The sequence below is a fragment of the Serinus canaria genome, chromosome 20 (genome assembly GCF_022539315.1).
Source record: "Serinus canaria isolate serCan28SL12 chromosome 20, serCan2020, whole genome shotgun sequence".
Lineage (NCBI taxonomy): Eukaryota > Metazoa > Chordata > Aves > Passeriformes > Fringillidae > Serinus > Serinus canaria.
The window spans coordinates 5,679,180-5,697,540 of record NC_066333.1 but is presented as its reverse complement, the minus strand read 5'-3'; the positions used below and the strand labels follow the sequence as shown (position 1 = coordinate 5,697,540).

The 18,361-nt window shown below is 47.2% G+C and overlaps 2 protein-coding genes across 2 annotated transcripts in view; one reads left to right on the top strand and one right to left on the bottom strand.

The window, feature by feature from the left end:
* Positions 1-1,944: 1,944 nt before the first annotated feature.
* Positions 1,945-12,922, top strand: GHRH (growth hormone releasing hormone). Its single transcript, XM_009093191.4, has 7 exons — positions 1,945-2,111; positions 5,273-5,372; positions 6,195-6,326; positions 6,993-7,097; positions 8,094-8,231; positions 8,530-8,626; positions 9,431-12,922. Exons 2-6 carry the CDS (start codon positions 5,293-5,295, stop codon positions 8,591-8,593), a joined length of 519 nt encoding a protein of 172 aa, XP_009091439.1. The 5' UTR covers positions 1,945-2,111; positions 5,273-5,292; the 3' UTR covers positions 8,594-8,626; positions 9,431-12,922.
* RPN2 (ribophorin II) overlaps positions 12,606-18,361 on the bottom strand; it is a 17,795-nt gene continuing 12,039 nt past the window's right edge. Inside the window, exons 15-17 of the mRNA XM_009092963.2 lie at positions 18,046-18,121; positions 17,021-17,150; positions 12,606-12,968 (exon numbers count right to left, since the gene is read on the bottom strand). Of these exons, the coding sequence (XP_009091211.2) occupies positions 12,959-12,968; positions 17,021-17,150; positions 18,046-18,121 (216 nt within the window). The 3' untranslated portion in view covers positions 12,606-12,958. The remainder of the gene's footprint in view (positions 12,969-17,020; positions 17,151-18,045; positions 18,122-18,361) is intronic.

Genomic DNA, 18,361 nt, shown 5'->3' with positions numbered 1-18,361 from the left:
GTGGCAAACCCAGGAAAAAACCATAATTTTTAGTCTTAGGCAGTTCTGGTTTATTCTCCACTAGGGCATTTGCCACAAGTTAGTCACCACCCCAGCTCTCACAGGTATTTCTGCATAAGCAGCTGCACAAGCCAGAGGGAGAGCCTGTGGAGCCTGGTGGAGAAGCTCCAAAAATGACCTGTCTGGGTCCTGGGAAGGCAGGAAGGTTCTGACTGAAGCTGAGACAGGAAATCCCAGGGACAGAAATGCTGCTCTATTTATGCTGTTGCAGAGCTCCTAAGCTGGAGGCACCCAACAGAGCCTTGAGGGTTTTTAGAAATTTCTGCTGCCTCCTTCAATTAACCCTAAGCTTTTGTTTTGGGTCTTGCTGGGTCCAGCTGTGCATGGCAGGAACCCAACCTGGGCAGCACAAGGAGAGCCCTGGGATGATGGAGCTTTCCAGAGCCTTCTGTGAGAGCAGCTCACTGGAGATATGAACACAGACAGAGCACAGCTCTCCTAACCCAGGCAGGGCAGCAGGCACCTATAAACAAGTCAGTTACAGACTGATTCTCCTTGATCTGCTGGTTCTCCCTGATCAGTGAAATACTGCCTGGTACCATATGCAGCTCTGTGAAAGGCAAGGGGCCAGCTGGATGGAGAATCAGCTCAAGACCAGGCTATAAGATAATACCTTGAAATAGCACTGGCTCTTGACTGGTTTAACAGCTTGATCTGATTCATCTATTCAGCCAGTGCAGCACCAAGACAGTGGAAGAAAAATAAGTCATGCTGAAAAATTAGTGCAACTGGCCTCAGACATGAGAGAACACGAACAGATTTAATGAAAGCTAACAAAAATCCCTCTCCAGTTTGCAGGGACTGCATGCAGCTGTGTGCACCAGGACCAGGATTCTGGAAAACCTGCTCTGTGTTACCAGGAATCTCCATCTCTGGTGTCTCCAGTGGATGACAGATGATATACCTGCCTGATTTGCAAGAAGCAATGAGAGGCAATAACAGAGTTAGACCATCACTGGGTGCTTCTGACCCCCTGCACCCCAGCTGCACCATCCTCCCTACAATCCCCCTCTGCCACCAGCAGCTGTGATGCCACTGTGGTGCCAGGTGAAGGTATTTGGCAGCAGGCAGACATGAGCCATCTCACCTGCTGAAACTTCTTCCCATCATGGAGTCCTGCAAGCCCTCAGGACAGTCTGCATCCCCATCAATTCTGAGCATTGTGAAGTCAATATGAAAAATCTGGCAGGTGGAGCTCATGCTGACAGCTCATTTGGAGCTCCTCTGAACTGTCCCGGTCCTCTTGGCACGAAGGCTCCGTGCTGGCTATAATGGGGCTTTCATGAGCCTTGTTCCAGGAATGAGCACAGTTGCTGGTGATGCAGCCCCCCAGGGAACACCCCTGCCTTTTCCCAGAGCACATCAATGGAGCAGGGCTCTCCAGCTGCTCTGTGGGCTTGGTGTGGAGCTGTGAGGTTTGTGAGGGGCTGAAGCATGAACTGCCCCCTGGTGCAGGTGTGAGTAACAAAGGAGAAGGAGGAAAAGGCTGATAATCAAAGAAAAATAAAAAAGCAAAAAAAGGATCAACCCTCCTGTTCAGGCAGTGTGAGAAGGTACTAATGGTTAACTCACTCTCATTGTGGAGCAGAAGGAAAAAATGCAATTGCAGAGGAAAAGCGAAGTTTGCCTGGCAAAGTGAATTTGTCATTCACTCTGCCAGATTACTGCTGATATTTGCTCTTTACTCTTAGAGGGATAAAGAGAAATCGTGCAAATGACCCTGGGCTACGGGCACAGCCCCCTCTGCACACACACACACACACACACAGAGGATGCAAACACAGCCTTTGAAATTCAGGAGGATAATTGATGCTCTGACGCGTGGAAGCCCACGGGACTCCTGATGGAGCTCAGGTATAAAGGCAGAGATGCAGCTCCCTGGCAGCCAGAGGACACCGGGGAGCTCCGGGAGTGCCCTCCCTGCCTGGCACCGCGGGCACGGACCCTGCGGGCTCCCGGAGGCAGCTCCCGAGGAGAACTTGGATTTGCAACAGGGGAAGGAGCACCTGGGCAGGAGCTGAGCCAGGAAGAGCTCGTTTTCTCCAGGAAAGGTAAGAGTGAGCCTCTCTCTGTGCATTTAACAAGATAATGTCTAGTTGGAAGTTGGGCACAATTAAATTCCACTGAAATGCAATCAAAGCTGGCATCAGGAATGAGCTTTGCCAGGTGCCTTTGTGCCATATCAAGATTTGTACAAACAGGTTTTTGTACCAACTTATAGAATGAAACAACAATTGAGCTACATCATAAATGCAAACAAATGGAATTAAACTATAGATGAGCTTTGTAAAACATTTAGGTGATTACCAGCTGTAGCACAGTTCTTCTCTTTTGCTATGTTGATGTGAGTTTCCTTTTTCCCTGGCAAATGAACGTTGTTTTGCTCACCCAGCAATGAAACTGTGCTTGAGCCAAACCAAAGTGTGAGGAGGAACACAACCCAGTGTTACAGGTAATGCAAAGGCAGCCACGACGGGGCACGGGGAGGCACTTAAAAGGATTTCTGCTTTTCTCATGCAGCATTTCAGGTGATGAAAGTTTCAGCTTTGTAAAACAGCAGGCATGGCAAAAGCTTCATTTCATCTACACAGAGGTGTTTTGAAGACTGCTCAGGTTGAGGTTTCAGAATTGGCCAGAGGCAGTTACCCAGCTCTCCAACATCACTGTCACAAAGCTGCTGTTCCCACTGCACAGGATGGAACAAAGCTATTACACTTCATCTGCTGGAATGGTGCTAAAAGCTCTTCATCTTAAGGGGGATTTATTTATTAATCATTTTTTCACATGCTGCCAGAATGGGAAGGGAAGGTGTCCCTCACCTCAGGAGAATTTCGAAGGTGACAATGTTTTGCAGAGCTGCCAAGCTGCCTGCACACAGGGTGACACTTCAATTTCCCAGCTTCTCTTCTGAAATAGCAGACACATCTGGGAAGGGATGTAGAACTTTCATTTTTGATTTATTCCTGAGGGAAAAGGGGAGACAGACATACCCCAAAATCTGGAAGCAAGCTGTAGCTAAGGGAGAGAAGACAAAGCAGGATAGGGGAAGAACAAAGCCAGAAACAAACAAAAAAATAATTTCAAAGAAACTAATGGTGGAGAAATAAAAAAAAAGGATCTCAAATGTTCAAAAAGCAGTTCTAGAGAAAAATCCAACATTTAAAGAGAAGCCAGAGACAGAAAGAAAGTGGTAATCAGGGCTGTGTCCTAGGAAGAGGAAGCAGACAACATTGGGCATTTACATTGGCACTTCTCAGCTCACATAGAAGCTTCTCTAATGCTGATTAAATCTCCTGGTTGGCACTTTCTACAAATGCTGGTGCCACAGTCTGCTGGTGCCCACAGATAGATGCCTTACATAATTTCCTCTATCTAGAAAGATCTGACTTGGGATTTTCTTGAAGATATTCAGGGAAGAGGCACAGAAGCAGCATGTTTTTCCAAATTCAAATGAAAAAGTCAAAAAGGATTTTTGCAGGGGATGTGTGTTTGAGGCAGCTCTCTAAACCATCCTTTGACTGCTGGAAGAGCTTCAGGGCAGATTCTAGCTGGGGACAGTGACAGACAGTACTTGTGTTACTGTAAGATGGGATGATAAATGGAGAAAGAACAAAAAGCAGGGGATTTGTTCTAAAAGCAGAAGTCCTGTCTATCATAGTCCCTTTAATCACTCCTTGGCTCTTTGAGGGTACAAAGTGATTGTGCAGGAGGTAGGAAATGGCACCCATGAGCACAAGGAGCTTTGCAGGAGCCAGGAGCTACTGTGCTATTCCCAGGGGAAATGCTGGGGAAGCTGCTGGTCCCATCTGGGAGCACAAGTAACAGGAAACAGAGCCTGGGTGAGAATGACTTGGTGACAAGGAACCCCGTTTCTTAGAGTGACACCTGTCTGTGCACTTCCATGTCTGTCTGTGCACTTCTGGCACTGCCACTAATTCTGTTTTTAACTTGCCTGGTGTCACCATCAGACCTAGAGCTCAGGTCCTTAATCAGCCTCCCCCTCTCTGTGCTGCCCTGTCCTGTCCAAGCAGAAAAAAGAGCTCACTGATGATGTTTTCCAGCAGAGAGCCTCCCTCCCTCCTCCCCCATGGGTAAAACCCACTCCTTGAAAGTTCACTTGAGCAATCAGAAGTCCAAGCAAGCCCTTTCCATCTGGAAACTGCTCCTTTCACAAGGCAGTATCGTTATACATTTGGAAGAGGGTTTTTTTCCCTCCTCTTAGGGAGATCAAACACCTTTCTGGTCCTTTCTTGTGTATAATAAGATAGGGAACAGGGAAGCTTGGTATTTTAAAGGTTCCTATCCACATTCTCTTTAAGAATCTTTGAACAAAAGATCAGTCGCTTTCAATGGAAGCTCAGGAAGAGCGGCATTCACTGAAACACCTTCCTCCTGTTGCTCGCTTCCAGGGACAATAGCTCGGCATTCAGCTGGGCATTCAGCCCCCGAGGGTGGCTGACCTCGGGCCACTCCGGTCTGAGTCATCCTCAGCCCTTCAGCCAAGCCCAGGCACGGCTCAGCCCAGCTCACCTTGCCCCAAAGCTCGGGGCAGCTGGGGGAGCTGCTCTGCACAGCAGCAGCTCAGCCCTTCCAAAGGGACCTGTTCCAGTCCTGTCCCCTCTCCACTGAAGGAACAGGCTGGTTTTGTTTGGCAAACCAAGCTCAGCACTTGCCTTTGAGAAATGGCTTTGCCAGGGTACCTCTGTGCCAGTATTACCCCTCTGCCCAGGAGTTCTGTTTGGATTTCCCTGATTCTCCTCTGGACAGCCAGGGAGGCAGCCCTGTGCCCTGCAGGTACAGCCATGAAAGCCCATGGTCCCAGGGCTGGCTGCAGAAAGTTCTGTGCAGGTTCCTTCCACATCCCTGCCAGCTGCTGCCCTCATCCAGGTGCTTTTACAGCCCTGCAGGATTCCTGGGGCTCACAGCAGCCCAGGAGAGAGCTCCTCCACTGACCTCCAGGTTGGTGAGGAGCTCCCACAGCACCAAACCCTGACAGAGCAGGCACCAGCTCCAGGGGATCACACACAGCCACTGCCCCCAGGAGCTGCCCTCCACAGGGACACTGTGCCACACCAAGACATCTCTGCCTTGGGAAGCACCACAGCCTCAGAGGCACAGCCTTTGTGCTGAGAAACAAGCAGAGGGACTGAGAAGACAAAGGTGGAACTTGGCCTCCCCTCAGTGCCCAGACTCAGGCTGCTCTGCATTTCAGGTGACTCCAAGGGCTGGAAGATGCTGGATAAGGCCACCCTGCTCCTGTTCCTGCATTTAGTCACATGCTCCATCTCCTCCCCTCTCTACCCAGCTCTCAGGTAAGTGCTGAGTGCTCTATCCACACTCTCACTCTGCCTCATCTCTGACCTTGTGCAAAATAAGCAGGTGCCAAACTAAAGTTGCCAGCACTTCTGAAAGCCAGATGAGCTCTAAATGTGTTTCAAGGGCTATTTCTCTGCCCTGTCTTAATTTTTTGGGTACACTGCTGGCCTAGGGGTGATTTCCAAAGAAAGCAAGCACCTGCTGGAATATTTCAGCCCAAACATTTGGGTTTAGGATTGAATGCTGGGTTCTGTAAAGGAAATCTGGAAACCTCCAGAGCAGGCAGCACCTCCAGCCCAAGCACTGATAAAAATTTGTGGCTGCAGGGCACCTGCACTGAAGTCAGAACTGCAGATATTCTAGTACATAAAATCTACAGATACCTTTTAATATTTCAAGTATTTCCTTGTTGGGTCTTAGAAGTTGCAACATTGATTTGTACCTCTACAACTCAAGCCCAAAATCGAGTGTTGGCTTCTCTGTTGTGGATTTGCAATGTCCCATAGAAAATGCTTTAGCTTTGTGCCAAAGGCATGGCACAATGACACCAGAAACAGTGGGACTCTGCTCAAGGCTGTTGGGAGCTCAGGGAGGGGAATATGTGTTTGAGGCAGCTCTATAAACCATCCTTCCACTGCTGGGAGAGCTTCAGGGCAGTTTCTAGCTGGGGAGAGTGACAGACAGAACTTGTGTTGCTGTAAGATGGGATGACAAATGGAGAAAAAACAAGCAGGAGAGTAGGGAATGATGGCTAAGAACACTGAGCCCCAGCTGGCATCTGAGCCCATCTCACAGTGTGCCTGGGGTTTCTCTTGCAGGTTCAGCCCAGGGCCGGTTGCTGGCAAGGCCATGAGCTTCCAGCTGCAGCACAGCAGCTCACTGCAGAGCCACAACCCCCTGGCACAGGAGCAGGAGGAGGAGGGCTTGTTAACAGACCCTGCTGAGAAAAGGTTTGTACCTCACCTGCCAGCCCTGCTGCTGCAGAGTGTGCTGCTCACAGTCTCCCCCCAGCCCAGGAGCAGCTCAGTTAGTCCCAAACCATCACCCATGTCCAGAGCCATGTCCTGCTGTCCCTACCAGCAAGGACATACTGACAGGGGCAGGCTCACAGGCCCAGGGCTCCTGCAGGGAACAGAATTTTCCACTGAGCTCTGGGACTCGATTTGCAGGGATGCTAGAGCCTCTCCTTGCCATCTCTGCCTGGAGACAGAGGATGATTGTTTCTGCCTGAAGCACAGAGGACTCATCCTTACAACAGTGGCACCAGCCCAGTGGTTTGTGCTTCCCTTACTTGTGGATTTTCTGGAGCCTGGGTCAAACCATAGGCTAGAGATGTGCTGGAGGGTCCTGTCACCAGACACAGCCCTCCCAGGAGGTGATGCTGCTGCTGCAGAGCACAGGGATATCCCAGCCCTGCCCCAGATATTTCATTTTGCCAGCTGCCTCCCTGTCAGGACTGAGCTCCCTCAAATCCTTTTACCCTCCAACACTAATGCAGTCCAACACTACCAGGTGTTTGCTGGGTGGCCTGCCCTGGTGTCAGCCCTGTGACACGTGGGCTGTTGAGTTTTTTCTCACTGCCAGCTCAGAGAGCCCCCTGTGCTTCTTTCCCCCAGGATGCAGCGCCACGCTGACGCCATATTCACTGACAACTACAGGAAATTCCTGGGGCAGATTTCAGCCCGAAAATTCCTCCAGACCATCATTGGCAAGAGGCTTGGGTAAGCCCCAGCACCCTGCTGCCCTAGGGCTGGTTTTTTCCTATTACCCTGGGCAGTATCTTCACACACCTGGCAGGAGTGGCTGCCTTTCACTGCAGCAGAAGCATTCTCTCCTGCTGCTCCACATCCCAAAGGGCATCCTGCATCCCTACAGTCTTGGATACCCCTAATCACAGTTATCATTAAGCAGCCTAATTAATGCTTTCCTCCAAGGCTGTAAGCATCAGATCAGCTGAGAGTTCTGCTGCAATACCAACAAGCAATAATATTTGCTGGTAATATTTGCAATGATCCTCCATTGGTAGGGAACCTGTAGAATTTGCAGGCAACCCCAACAAGGGAAGAGATGAGAATCTTGACTCCGTGTTTCAGAAGGCTGAATTATTATTTTATGATATATATTCTATTAAAAGAAAATGATATACTAAAACTATTCTAAAAGAATAGAAGAAAGGATTTAATCAGAAGGCTAGCAAAGAATAGAAAGGAATGGAATGATAAAATCTTGTGACTGACCAGAGAGTCTGAGACAGCTGGACTCTGATTGGCTATTAATTAAAAACAACCACATCAGACCAATCAAAGATGCACCTGTCACATTCCACATCAGCAGATAATCATTGTTTACATTTCGTTTCTGAGGCCTCTCAGCTTCTCAGGAGAAAAGAGCCTAACAAAAGGATTTTTCACAAAATATGTCTGTGACAGGAACCATTATCCCTGGCCTGGTTTGAACACAGAAAACAGCCTCTCCATTACCCTTGGCTACTTAGATCACTGACTGCCACTGAACAAGACGAGCTGGTCAGATGCAAGCCAGCCCAACCCATCCTCTAACAAAGGAGCAAATACAGTGACCAGTTCCTTGCTGAAATTAAGCAGAGTGTCCTTAGGCTCAGTTCCAGCAGGCTCCCTTTCTGTGCTGAGCCAAACTTGGAGTGAGGGACAAAAAAAACCATGTCAGAAACAAAGAGGTTTCTCATCTTCACCCCCCAGAAGCAGCGAGAGCAGCCCAGGGGAAGGGCTGCAGGAGTTCCTGAGCAGGCGCCAGTCCGACAGCATCCTGATGGACAGCCAATACCAGCAGCAGATGGTGCTGAGGGACTTCCTGGGAGCCATCCTGCAGAGCCAAAGGTGGGTGGCAATCAGGTCATCCTCTGCTCACTGCAGGAACACCCCCAGGTCCTTATTACTGCCTGCCTTCCAGGTGTGAACCTCCTGAATTAAATCTCATTTCAGGAGCAGTCAGGGAAAGAGTAAGGCTGACCTCACAAGCAGGGTGCAGATAAGAACAGCCTGTCCTGAGCCAGCCTGCACCACACAGCAGCACATCATTCTGCTGTCTTAACCTTGTAATCCAGTCAAACAGTAGCAGAAAAGAGAATTTCTCTCTTGATCCCAATGATGCCATCCCTGTCCTCTTCCTTGACAGGCCTCAGGACATTGACAGCAGTGGGCTGGAAGGCTTTCCCAGCACCCTGGCTAAGCTCATGTAAATTCTTCTCCCTTTTCCACCTCCCCACACTCTGGTGAGTACCATTCCCTGCTCAGCCCTGTGTATAACTCACTGCTGCTGCACTGCTCGAGGTTTGAAGGCTCTCCCTCAGCAATGCCAGCTCCCACTGCTGCCCATGAAAAAGGTGCTTGCTGCAATTTAGCGGGGGGACAAAGCTCCCAATCAATATTGTCAAGTACCTAAAACCCTGCTAGTTTGAACAGACAGAACACAAGTGCTGTGAAGCTGCATGTGGATGTCTGGGAACAGCCTTGCAAAGCTATCTGAGATAGAGTGCCTGAGGGTCTAGGCCAGGCTCAAGGCAGATAAAAGTCTTTCTCCAGCAGCAGAAACTTTCTCTAGGTCCCTGGGACCTGTCAGGTTTTCCCTGCACTGGACAGCAGATAAAGTTTTACTGTTTTCTGTATCCCTCACTCCTGAAAACAGTCAGCTGGAACTTGAATTATGTTTTAAATCTTGCCATTCCTGAGGGAATGGGAGACAGCACACCATCCATCCTTGGGAATACCTTCACTTGATCAGCTGTCCCACAGAAATAAAGCCTGTCCAATCCTTCCAGCAGGGGTGTGGAGAGATCAGTGTGCACACTGAACAAAAGAGGGGCTGGGGAAGAGAGGGAAGATCAGAACTCCACATAAATCACAGCTGTGGATTCAGCTGGGACAGCATAATATTCCAGCATGTCTCTTTCCATGCTTGACTTGGTTACCTTTCCACAGATAAGGTCAGTCAGGAAAAGCCTCCAAAGGATGAAAAAATTTCTGTGTGTGCTTATGAAGTTTTCTGGTAATTCTCTTTTCCTCCTCTTTTTGTATAGTATAATTCAGAGCTCATGGACCAAACTGTACAGTGAGCCCTTCATGGCAGTGAAGACACTCCCAGATGTGAGCACCTGATGCATACACTCCTCAGATCTGATCAAAGGAATGCAGTGCTGAGGCACTACTTAATTTACTCCAGCCTTTACAATTTAACTCCCCTCTTGAAATACTGCTTTGTACTAAATCAGAAAAAACCCCACCTCTGTGGTTTAACCTCAGGCTGCTTTTCACAGAGACTAAAACAAGAAATACACTTGTAATCCTGGGGACATTCTGTGTGCTAATTAAGGTTTCAAATCCCAAAGTGTGGCAAAATTTCTGCCAAGTCATCTTTCTGTTTGAGGGTCTGATTAATAAATATGAGGCCATCAAAAGGCACCTTTAGGCAACTTAGTAAATCGATTACAGCGTTCTCTAAATTGATGCTGATGGCACAACCACACACAGCAAGGATCAGGGTGAGGTGAGAGATGAATCCACACATCTCCCATTCCTTGGAAACACTGCCCAGGGCTGCTGCTGCCTGACACAGAGCCCTGGCAGCAGAATGAACTCTAAAATGCTCAGCAATGGTTCCTGCTCAGCCTTGAGGAGTTCAAGCTGAAGTTGCAGCTCTGCCAGAGCTAAAGGAGATCCCTGTGCATCAGACTGGGCTGTCACTGTTTCAACTCAGCCTCCTGGTCCAGCTGAGTTGAATGATCACAGTTCTTGGGCGGATGCTTTAAGTGTTTTAAAAGGAGTAAGGTATTGGCCCAGTAATCTCATACAGCTCCTTCCTCCTTCTCACCCCAATCCCCCTGTTGTTTGTGTAATAATTATGTCTACAGAAATGTAAATAACACCAGGATGGGTCTGCTCTCCCATCAGCAGCAGGAAATAAGAGTCCTTTGAAATAAACCTGTCCAACAGCAGGTCAAGATGGCTCTTTTGTTGAGACCTTAGTTTCTTGATTCTGGGCCCAGAATGGAAGATGCTCCTCAGAGACAGTTGTCCAGTGCACCAAGGATGACTCAAAACTGGACTAACAAAGGCACCAGCTCCAGTACCAATAACAAAACCAGGCTGGAAACACAGTGATATATAAATGTGTGTTAAGGCCCGTGAAATATTCCCTCCTTCCACTCCAACAATTCCCTGTTAGTCTGCAGTAGTTACCATCACCAGGTGACATGTTTTAGGATAGGAGGCTCCAGTGTGCATGGAAATTATTTCATCCTTGCACCAACTCCCTCCCTGTTACAGCCTGTTCAGGTTTTACAATTCCAGCTCTAGGGAAGTGTTACAAAGCACTCAGCAGGATGGAAAACACGGAGAGGATGTTGAGGGAGAGCAGTGAAGCTCTGACAGCAGCAGGAGCACTAATGGATAACTGCAACCCTTCCATGGGCAGGCAGCTGCCAGAGACATCCTTCTGCTCCCCAGTGCAGAAATACACAAAAGAATCACCTGAGTAGCCTGGTCCAAAATAGATTTCTAAACATATTCTGTAACAACACACTCAAAGCCATTAGGACTTACTCCCTCCAAGGAAAGGAATTACAAAAAATGAAGAAGATTCCTAAAGTAGTAAGTACACATAGTAGCAAAAAGAATTTAAACTCTGTTAAGTAGCATAAAAGGCATATGCAAACATTGATTGGATACTGCCAATAAATCAAAACCCTTTCAAAAACATTTCAGAAAGTGTTTGGGTGATTAAGTCTGTGTGATTAAATGGATGGGTGAGTGTAGCTATTTAGAATAAAAGAGGTTCCTTTGGAGGTTCAGTTTGTTTCAAAATGAGGAAACAAATAATCTCTGAGATAAAATATAAAAAAACCAAACCAAATAAAAAATATCTGAGGACTAAAAGACCAAAATAATAAAAACAATCTTTCCTAATCCATAAGTAGTACAATCACTAGCAACACACACAGCTTAGAGAAGATACAGCACAGGGGCACTCCATGATTCTCCTTTGGCATCCCTGCTCTCCTTGGATAACATGCTGCAGCTCCAGAGGCACAGGAAAAGTTCTGTCCTAGCACAAAGCATCAGCAGAAAGAATTAGTTGCAAAACAAAGCTTCTAAGTGAGCAGTAACAAAATACAAGGCTAAAAAAGTATTTAAGGTTAAATGACTATGAACAGCTTAGTTATTTCTTCTCTAAAACTCCTTTAGTCCCAGAGGACTTGAATGCAGCCTGAGATCTGGTGTTTGAAGGAGTGCAGGGGAGGTCAAAGAAGTTCATTAAACCTCTGTGGGCCCACCCTAATGTTTACACTGCACCAGCAGGTAGGAACAGCTACAAAGAGCAGGAACAGTGAGCTAAGTGTGAGCAACAGCATGGGGAAGAGACAAGGTGGATTTAATAAAGTGGGGTCATGTCTCACACATGTGAAATGCTTTGGAGGATTCAGCTCCACACCCTCTATCCACATGCTTGCTTGCTGATGTAATTTTCTTGGATTTCCAGAAGACATTTGATAAGGCTCCTTTGCCAAAAACCTCTAAGGCAACCACCCTGGACACAGGATGAACAGGAGCAGGGGAGGGAGCAACTGTTAAGTTTCCCAAGTGAAAGTTGCTCATCAGGAGGAGATTTAGGCCCTCGGTTATTACTGTCTGTGAGTCCTTCAGTAACACCCAAAGCTGCTGCCTCAGCACTGCTTGGTGGTCCTGAAGGGAGTAATTAGGTGGAAAATTAGAGTTTGAGTAACTCAAACATGGCCACATGGCAAGCAGCAGACACCTGGCTTTGGTTTCATAGGAGACCAGAAGCAACACCCTCCATCAGTTTGGAGTGAGAAGGTTATTGCCAGAGGCTGGGAAGAAAGTGCAGCCCCCACAGGACCCCCAAAGCTGCTGGGTCAGACACAGCCAGGCACAGCAGCAGCACAGCTGGCTCCCACAAGGCCTGACCCCAGGGCCCAGAGCAGCTGGGCACAGCCTGGAGTGGGAGAGAGAAGCCTTCAGTGGAGAAAGGCAGCCACAGCCTCACCCAAGGGACAGGCACAAGGCAAGATCCCCCAATAAACAGCCTCCAGGGAAGGGACATGAAAGAACAGGAAGCCTCACTCTCAGCAATGACTCACACACCAAATTACCCACCAGAAAAAGCTCTTTTCATTCTCATGTGAGCCCAGCTTCCAATCACTGCCTCTGAGACAGCCAAAACACAACACTCAGGACTATCCTTTCCTCCTCTTTATTCACAAATCTTTAGGATGAGGAAAGGGCACCTGGGGAAAAAGCAGATTTGTATTTTCTCCTTTCTTTTTTTCAAAAAGAAATTCAAATGTCCTGGGAGAAGGGGAGAGGATCCAGGGAATAAAAGATTTTCCAGATTCATATGAAAAGCACTCCAGCATGAACACAATGATGAAAATAAAGATTTAAAAAAAAGTTTAACTGGCACCCTTTTGACTTAATATATAAAAAAGAATTGTCTTCTGCCTTCCTTCTTCTGGCCTTTCAGTTATTTATTTTCTTCTGTTCTGAAAGCATTTGCTTTGTTTTTCCACATTTCTTCCACTCTTCTGGTACTAGTGTGTCCTGGAAAGAAAAATAAAAAAAATATTAACTCTTTCAGGCAACAAAGCACTTGCTTGTACAGTACAAGTGTCCCCAGACCCCTCCTCATTCTCTCTCAAAAGCAACTCGTTGGACAAACATCCCCAAAGCAGCTTATTTGAGTGATAAACCAGTACTGCTCTGGAATGGGGGATGGAATTCAAGGAGCATGGAAATGGTCAGAGAAAATGAAGATTAATTTCTGGTGCAAAAGGCATGAATGAGCCTATTAAATTACAGAACTGAAAAAAAAAAAAAACAAACAAAAAAAACCAACCAAAACCAACCCAGGCTGAAGGCAAAGCCTGCAAGTACTTTAACTTCTCCTTTTAACAGGGCTGATCCATCTGCTGGCAATTGTTGGTCCATGTTAACACAAATACCTTCATCTCCCCAGGAAGATCAGGCAGGGTTAGCACAGCAATCCCAACCTTTTCAGGTCCTTTTGCCTTCCATGATGCCACACAGGCACACATGGCATGACACTCTACTGACCCAGCTGGGGCTTGTGACTGCACATGGAAGCAAAATCTAACTTAGGGTTTGTAGGTATGAAGTTATTTGCAAGATCTTAGGGCCACAGACAGCTCTGAGAGCTGCAGCCCCTCTGCTCTGAGGCAAAGCTGATAGAGTTGGGAATGCTCAGCCTGGAGAAGAGCCAAGGGAGGCCTCACTGTGGCCATGCAGGACTTGAAGGGGGTTTATGAAAAGGAGCAAGAGGGATGTTTTATACAGGCAGATGGGGCAGTGGTTTTAAAGTGAAAGAGGGCAGGTTTAGATTAGATGTTAGGAAGAAATTTTAAACTCAGAATATGTTGAGGCACTGGCACAGGTTGCTCAGAGAAGCTGTTGTTGCCCCATCTCTGGAATTTGTTAAAGGCCAGGGTGGATGTGGCCCTAAGCAACTTGGTGTAGTGGATGGTGTCCCTGCCTATGGCAGGGGGCTGGAACTAGAGGAACTTAAGATCCCTTCCAACCCAAACCAGCCTGGTATTCCATGATCCTCTAAGATTACTTACAACCCATAAGGAATGAAGAAGTTAAAATGCCAGGCTGAGAAACAGGAAACATGCAGGCTGTGGAGAACACACTCAAGAGGCACTAGGTAACAGGCCCCTAAAAAGCTGCAAACCATTGCCCCAAAGTGATGTTACAGAGAAGCCTGAACAGAAAACACAGCAGTCAAAAGGACAAGCGACAGCCACCTCCAGTTCCTCTCCAATAACTTGTAATTTGTTCTGTGCTCAAGTATCTCAAAACACTCCAGGGAGAGAAAAGACAGCAAAAAGGTGTTTTTCTGAGGGACATGGTGCCAAATTTTCCACAGGTAATTTCCATGCAACCATCCTGCACACTCCCTGATCTGCAGACAGGAGCTCTCACCACAGTGCACACCTTTTGTGTGGCACAACCTCCAAGTGCTGGTTTTGATATGCACCACAAAAACTGGGCTCCATTTAACTCCCCACGTGCCTGGAGCACTGACTGTGGGTGTGAGGGGAAGCAGATGCTCAGATGTACCTGTGCAGTGCATTGTACAGTGATCTGTGTCATCACAGGACCCACCCCACAAACTCTTCCTCTTCCCCACAACAAACCAGTGCACTGAACAAGGAATGAAGCCCCCATGCACACACAGAACTGGGCAGTCCTGTCCCCTACACCACAGGGCACAGAGCCAACTGGGACCTTACCTTTGGGAATGAAAGGAAACCAAGGGCTTTCTCCTGGCAAAGGGCAATGGAGAGCCAGCACGTGACTGTATGGAATGGAGGGGGCTGGGAGCTGCTGCTGCCTGAGCCATCATGACCAGTCTAATGGGAGGGTGACCTGGGACTGGGTTGTGTTCTCAGCTCTCAGAGAGAGGTGGTGCTGACCCGGCTCTGCTGCACAGCCAGAATACTGCAGGTGGGAACAGCCCCAGTGTCAGCCACTTTCACCATGGTTTCCTCCAGCTGACATTGCCAAGAATTTATTTATAGGAGCAATAATATTGTTTTATTTCATCACCTGAGAGCTGCTTGATGCCCACAACAGCATATTTACACGTGCACACATCACCACATAGACTTCAGATAATTTAGGAAATCACACAAATGCAATTTAGTCTCAGAGAACATGTCCTGCTAATATGCCCAACCCAACTGCAGCCAGGGCACCCAAGGACTGATTTAAAGCCCACTAAGCAATGTTGGGGGAAGCAGCTTCAGCTCATATTTTTTTGTCAAAGGAGTGAGTGATGAAGTGAAATGAAACAGGCAGCATGGCCAGGGAAAGGCAAAATCCAAAAAGGCCCTTACTTCCTGAAGAGCTGGTCACTAGCAAACCCCCTTTTACCGCAGCGTTCTATACTTTGCCAACCTACTGCTCTGCTCTGCAGCGATCCTGCCAAAAGGAGAGAGGGAGAAAGGTTCAGAGAAGACAGGAAGGAAGAAAGCAGCTCTGTTCCAGGAGCCAGACCCAGTGACAGAAATGCAAAAAGCAAAACCAGGCCTTCTGGTAACTTCTGTAACAAGCTGGTTTATACAGACAGCCCCCTTCCCTCTCCTTCCCACGCCTGCTGCTGGCCTCCACAGCTTTGCCTCAAAGTGCAATCTGGTTAATTGTCACTGCACTCCAGCATCTGAGACAGGCAGGCACTGCCTTCACAAGATCACGTCTTTTTGAACTTTAAAGTCGTGTACAAAGGGTTTAACTTTAGCCTCAGAGAGAAGTTTTACTTTCAAATTTGCCATTGTAGTTGCAGCTTCGTGTCATTTACAGTGAAAAAGCACACAGACACCCCCTGCAGTGGCTTGAAGCAGGAACCAACCACCTGCATTTATGTGCTAACAGAAGCCCTGGTTCAGCCAAGACACTTAGAAATTTGCTTTATTGTATTATTTTCCCCCAAATCTGTATCCTAGGCAATCTGCACTTAATAACAATGTCTTATTACTCTTTCAATGAAAAAGGAAACATTATTAAATGACATAACATTCCCAGGGGCAACAAAATTCCCATAGGAAGTTATGCTAACACAATAAAATGCCAGTGGAGACAGCTGGACATCTGAGGGAGCAAGGCTGAGAAAACTGGGAGGACAGTATGGAAATGGTTAATTACATTAATCATCCTCCTTGGCACAGCCATAAATGTAGAGATGTTTTAAAGAAATCAATGCAACACTCCTGAAAATTATATTCTTATGGGGTTTTTTGACAGCTCTTGTCCTGGTTTTAACAGAGTGTAATCAAAAAGGTGAGACCCCAGGGATATCTATGCAGGTAAGTATCCAACAGCTCAAAAAGGGGAAAGTAAGGAAAGCACAGGTGTGATGGCAAAGCAGGTCAGTAAATCATCTTCAAAGCCAAATGCTACATTAGTACAAAAGCTTAAGTCTCACATGGGAAGTGTGTGTGGCAGAAGTGAAGGAGAAGGAATGGTGTGACCTCTAACCAAGGAACTGCAGTGGCAGCTTGGGTCAGCAAACTGCTGGCTGCCTATGCCAGGGCAGTCACCAGACACTGTGTGGCAGAAGACACAAGTGTGCAGAATGAATCCAATCCAGCACAGAAAGGAATGCTGTATCCCTAATATCCAGCAGAATTTTCTCTGGGCTTGCCAGTGTTTTTTGCCTCCTGTCTGTTGCTGAACAGCTGATAAGCAGCTGTTTCCCTTTTCCCTACCATCTCCCCTTAGCTAGAGGAACACAGCAGTAATTCACTCCCACCTTGCCTTCTTCCTCTTGAAACCTTAATCACAAGCAGAGCTCCCAAATAGTTGGGCCTTTTCTACATTTATAGTGGCTTCTATAATCTAGCACTATTCCAAGAGCTTCCTTCAGCACATGCCACATGGCCAATTCTCTCTGCAGGAGCTGCTCCCTGGGGACAGCCCCTCACTGCTCTGCTCAGTTCAAGAGGCAGGGAAGTGGGGCTGAACAGCCCAGCCCCACACACAAGGTCCAAGAGCCCAAAGCAGTGGTCACTGACACACAGCAGCACCCTGTGACCTCCTCCCCACTGACGTTAAAAAGCTCTGTCACCCCTTACCTCTTCACTGCTTTCTGAGCCAGCATCCTGTTGCCTGCCAGGAATGTGATGCCACCCAAAATGGCCAAGTACTTCAGGGTCTGGAACATGTTGAGCTGAGTCCAGTAGACATACATGAGTCCCAACATTGCTGGGGAAAAAAAAGAGCCCATGGCTGAAAGTGCATTTCAAAGACCAACCATTTGTCATCCTCAGAACAACTGTACTGCCAGGCCTGAGCATTTGGTTCCTATCCCATCTCTGAAGCTCTGAATGGCAGCTCTAAAGACCACACATTATTGCCAGGGAATGAAGACATCTGGGTTCCCATTCTGGAGTGAAAATGTGACACTGACAGCTTGCAACCAACTCTCCTGTGGCAGAATTATGGACCTATTATAGACATTAAGGGCTATTAAAAAGAGGAGGATACTCTGGATTTCAATAGGGGATTTTAACCTCACACATCTGTAAGGGCTTACAGCTTTATAAAGCTTCCAAGTAACCTGACTTGGACTGAGAAACAGAGTGACATTGGGAAATCAATTCAATGTTCTCCTAACCTATGTTTTTGAAATTCTACCAAGACAGTAAATAACTATGTAACCAAGGACACAATAAAAGGGATGAAAAAATTTGGTTCAGCCAAAGAAGCAGAAGTGCTTTTATGAGAAGAGCTTTAAAGAAAAGATGTAGCTTTTCACTGTTGAGAGTCCTGCAGGTCTCAATCCCCACAGAACCTCCCCACTCTCAGAGGATAAACATGCAATAAAGTGTGACCTCTGGAAATAAGAAGTTCTATTAAGTACAGATAAATGGAGTGAGAGAGGGGCCTGGATAATGATGGCTGTTATAAGCTGATGGCCAAAACAGGTTTATCACCATATTAACAATCATGAAAAGCAGGAAGGCAGATGGAAACAAGAGAACAAGTGTTATGCTGTTATGTCATTAGAGTTAATAGACCACGAGCCCATTAACCACAGGCTCTCATCTGTAACTCCCAGGTGAGCAGGTCAAACACACACAAAGCCTCTGACACTTACCAGCATGTCCCAAGTGAAAAACAATGGTGCTGGGAGCAAAGCTGAAGTTGGAGATGTTGGCACCTATCTTGAACCACTTAAAAGGAAAAGAAACAAAATTGGAGTTAAACAGCCTTGTAAACACAAGCTTTTATTTTAAGATTCAACTTCTTTCAAGCCTGTTTGTTCTAAGATCTTCAGTGAATCCAGTGTATTCTCTACAGCAGTCCTTGTTTCATACTGCAAGAGGAGACAGCAGTAATTTTGCTTAAGGCAGCATTGTTGAGCTCCTTCAGTGGAAATTTCTGAGTGCCCTAATGCAGTTCCTCAAATATCT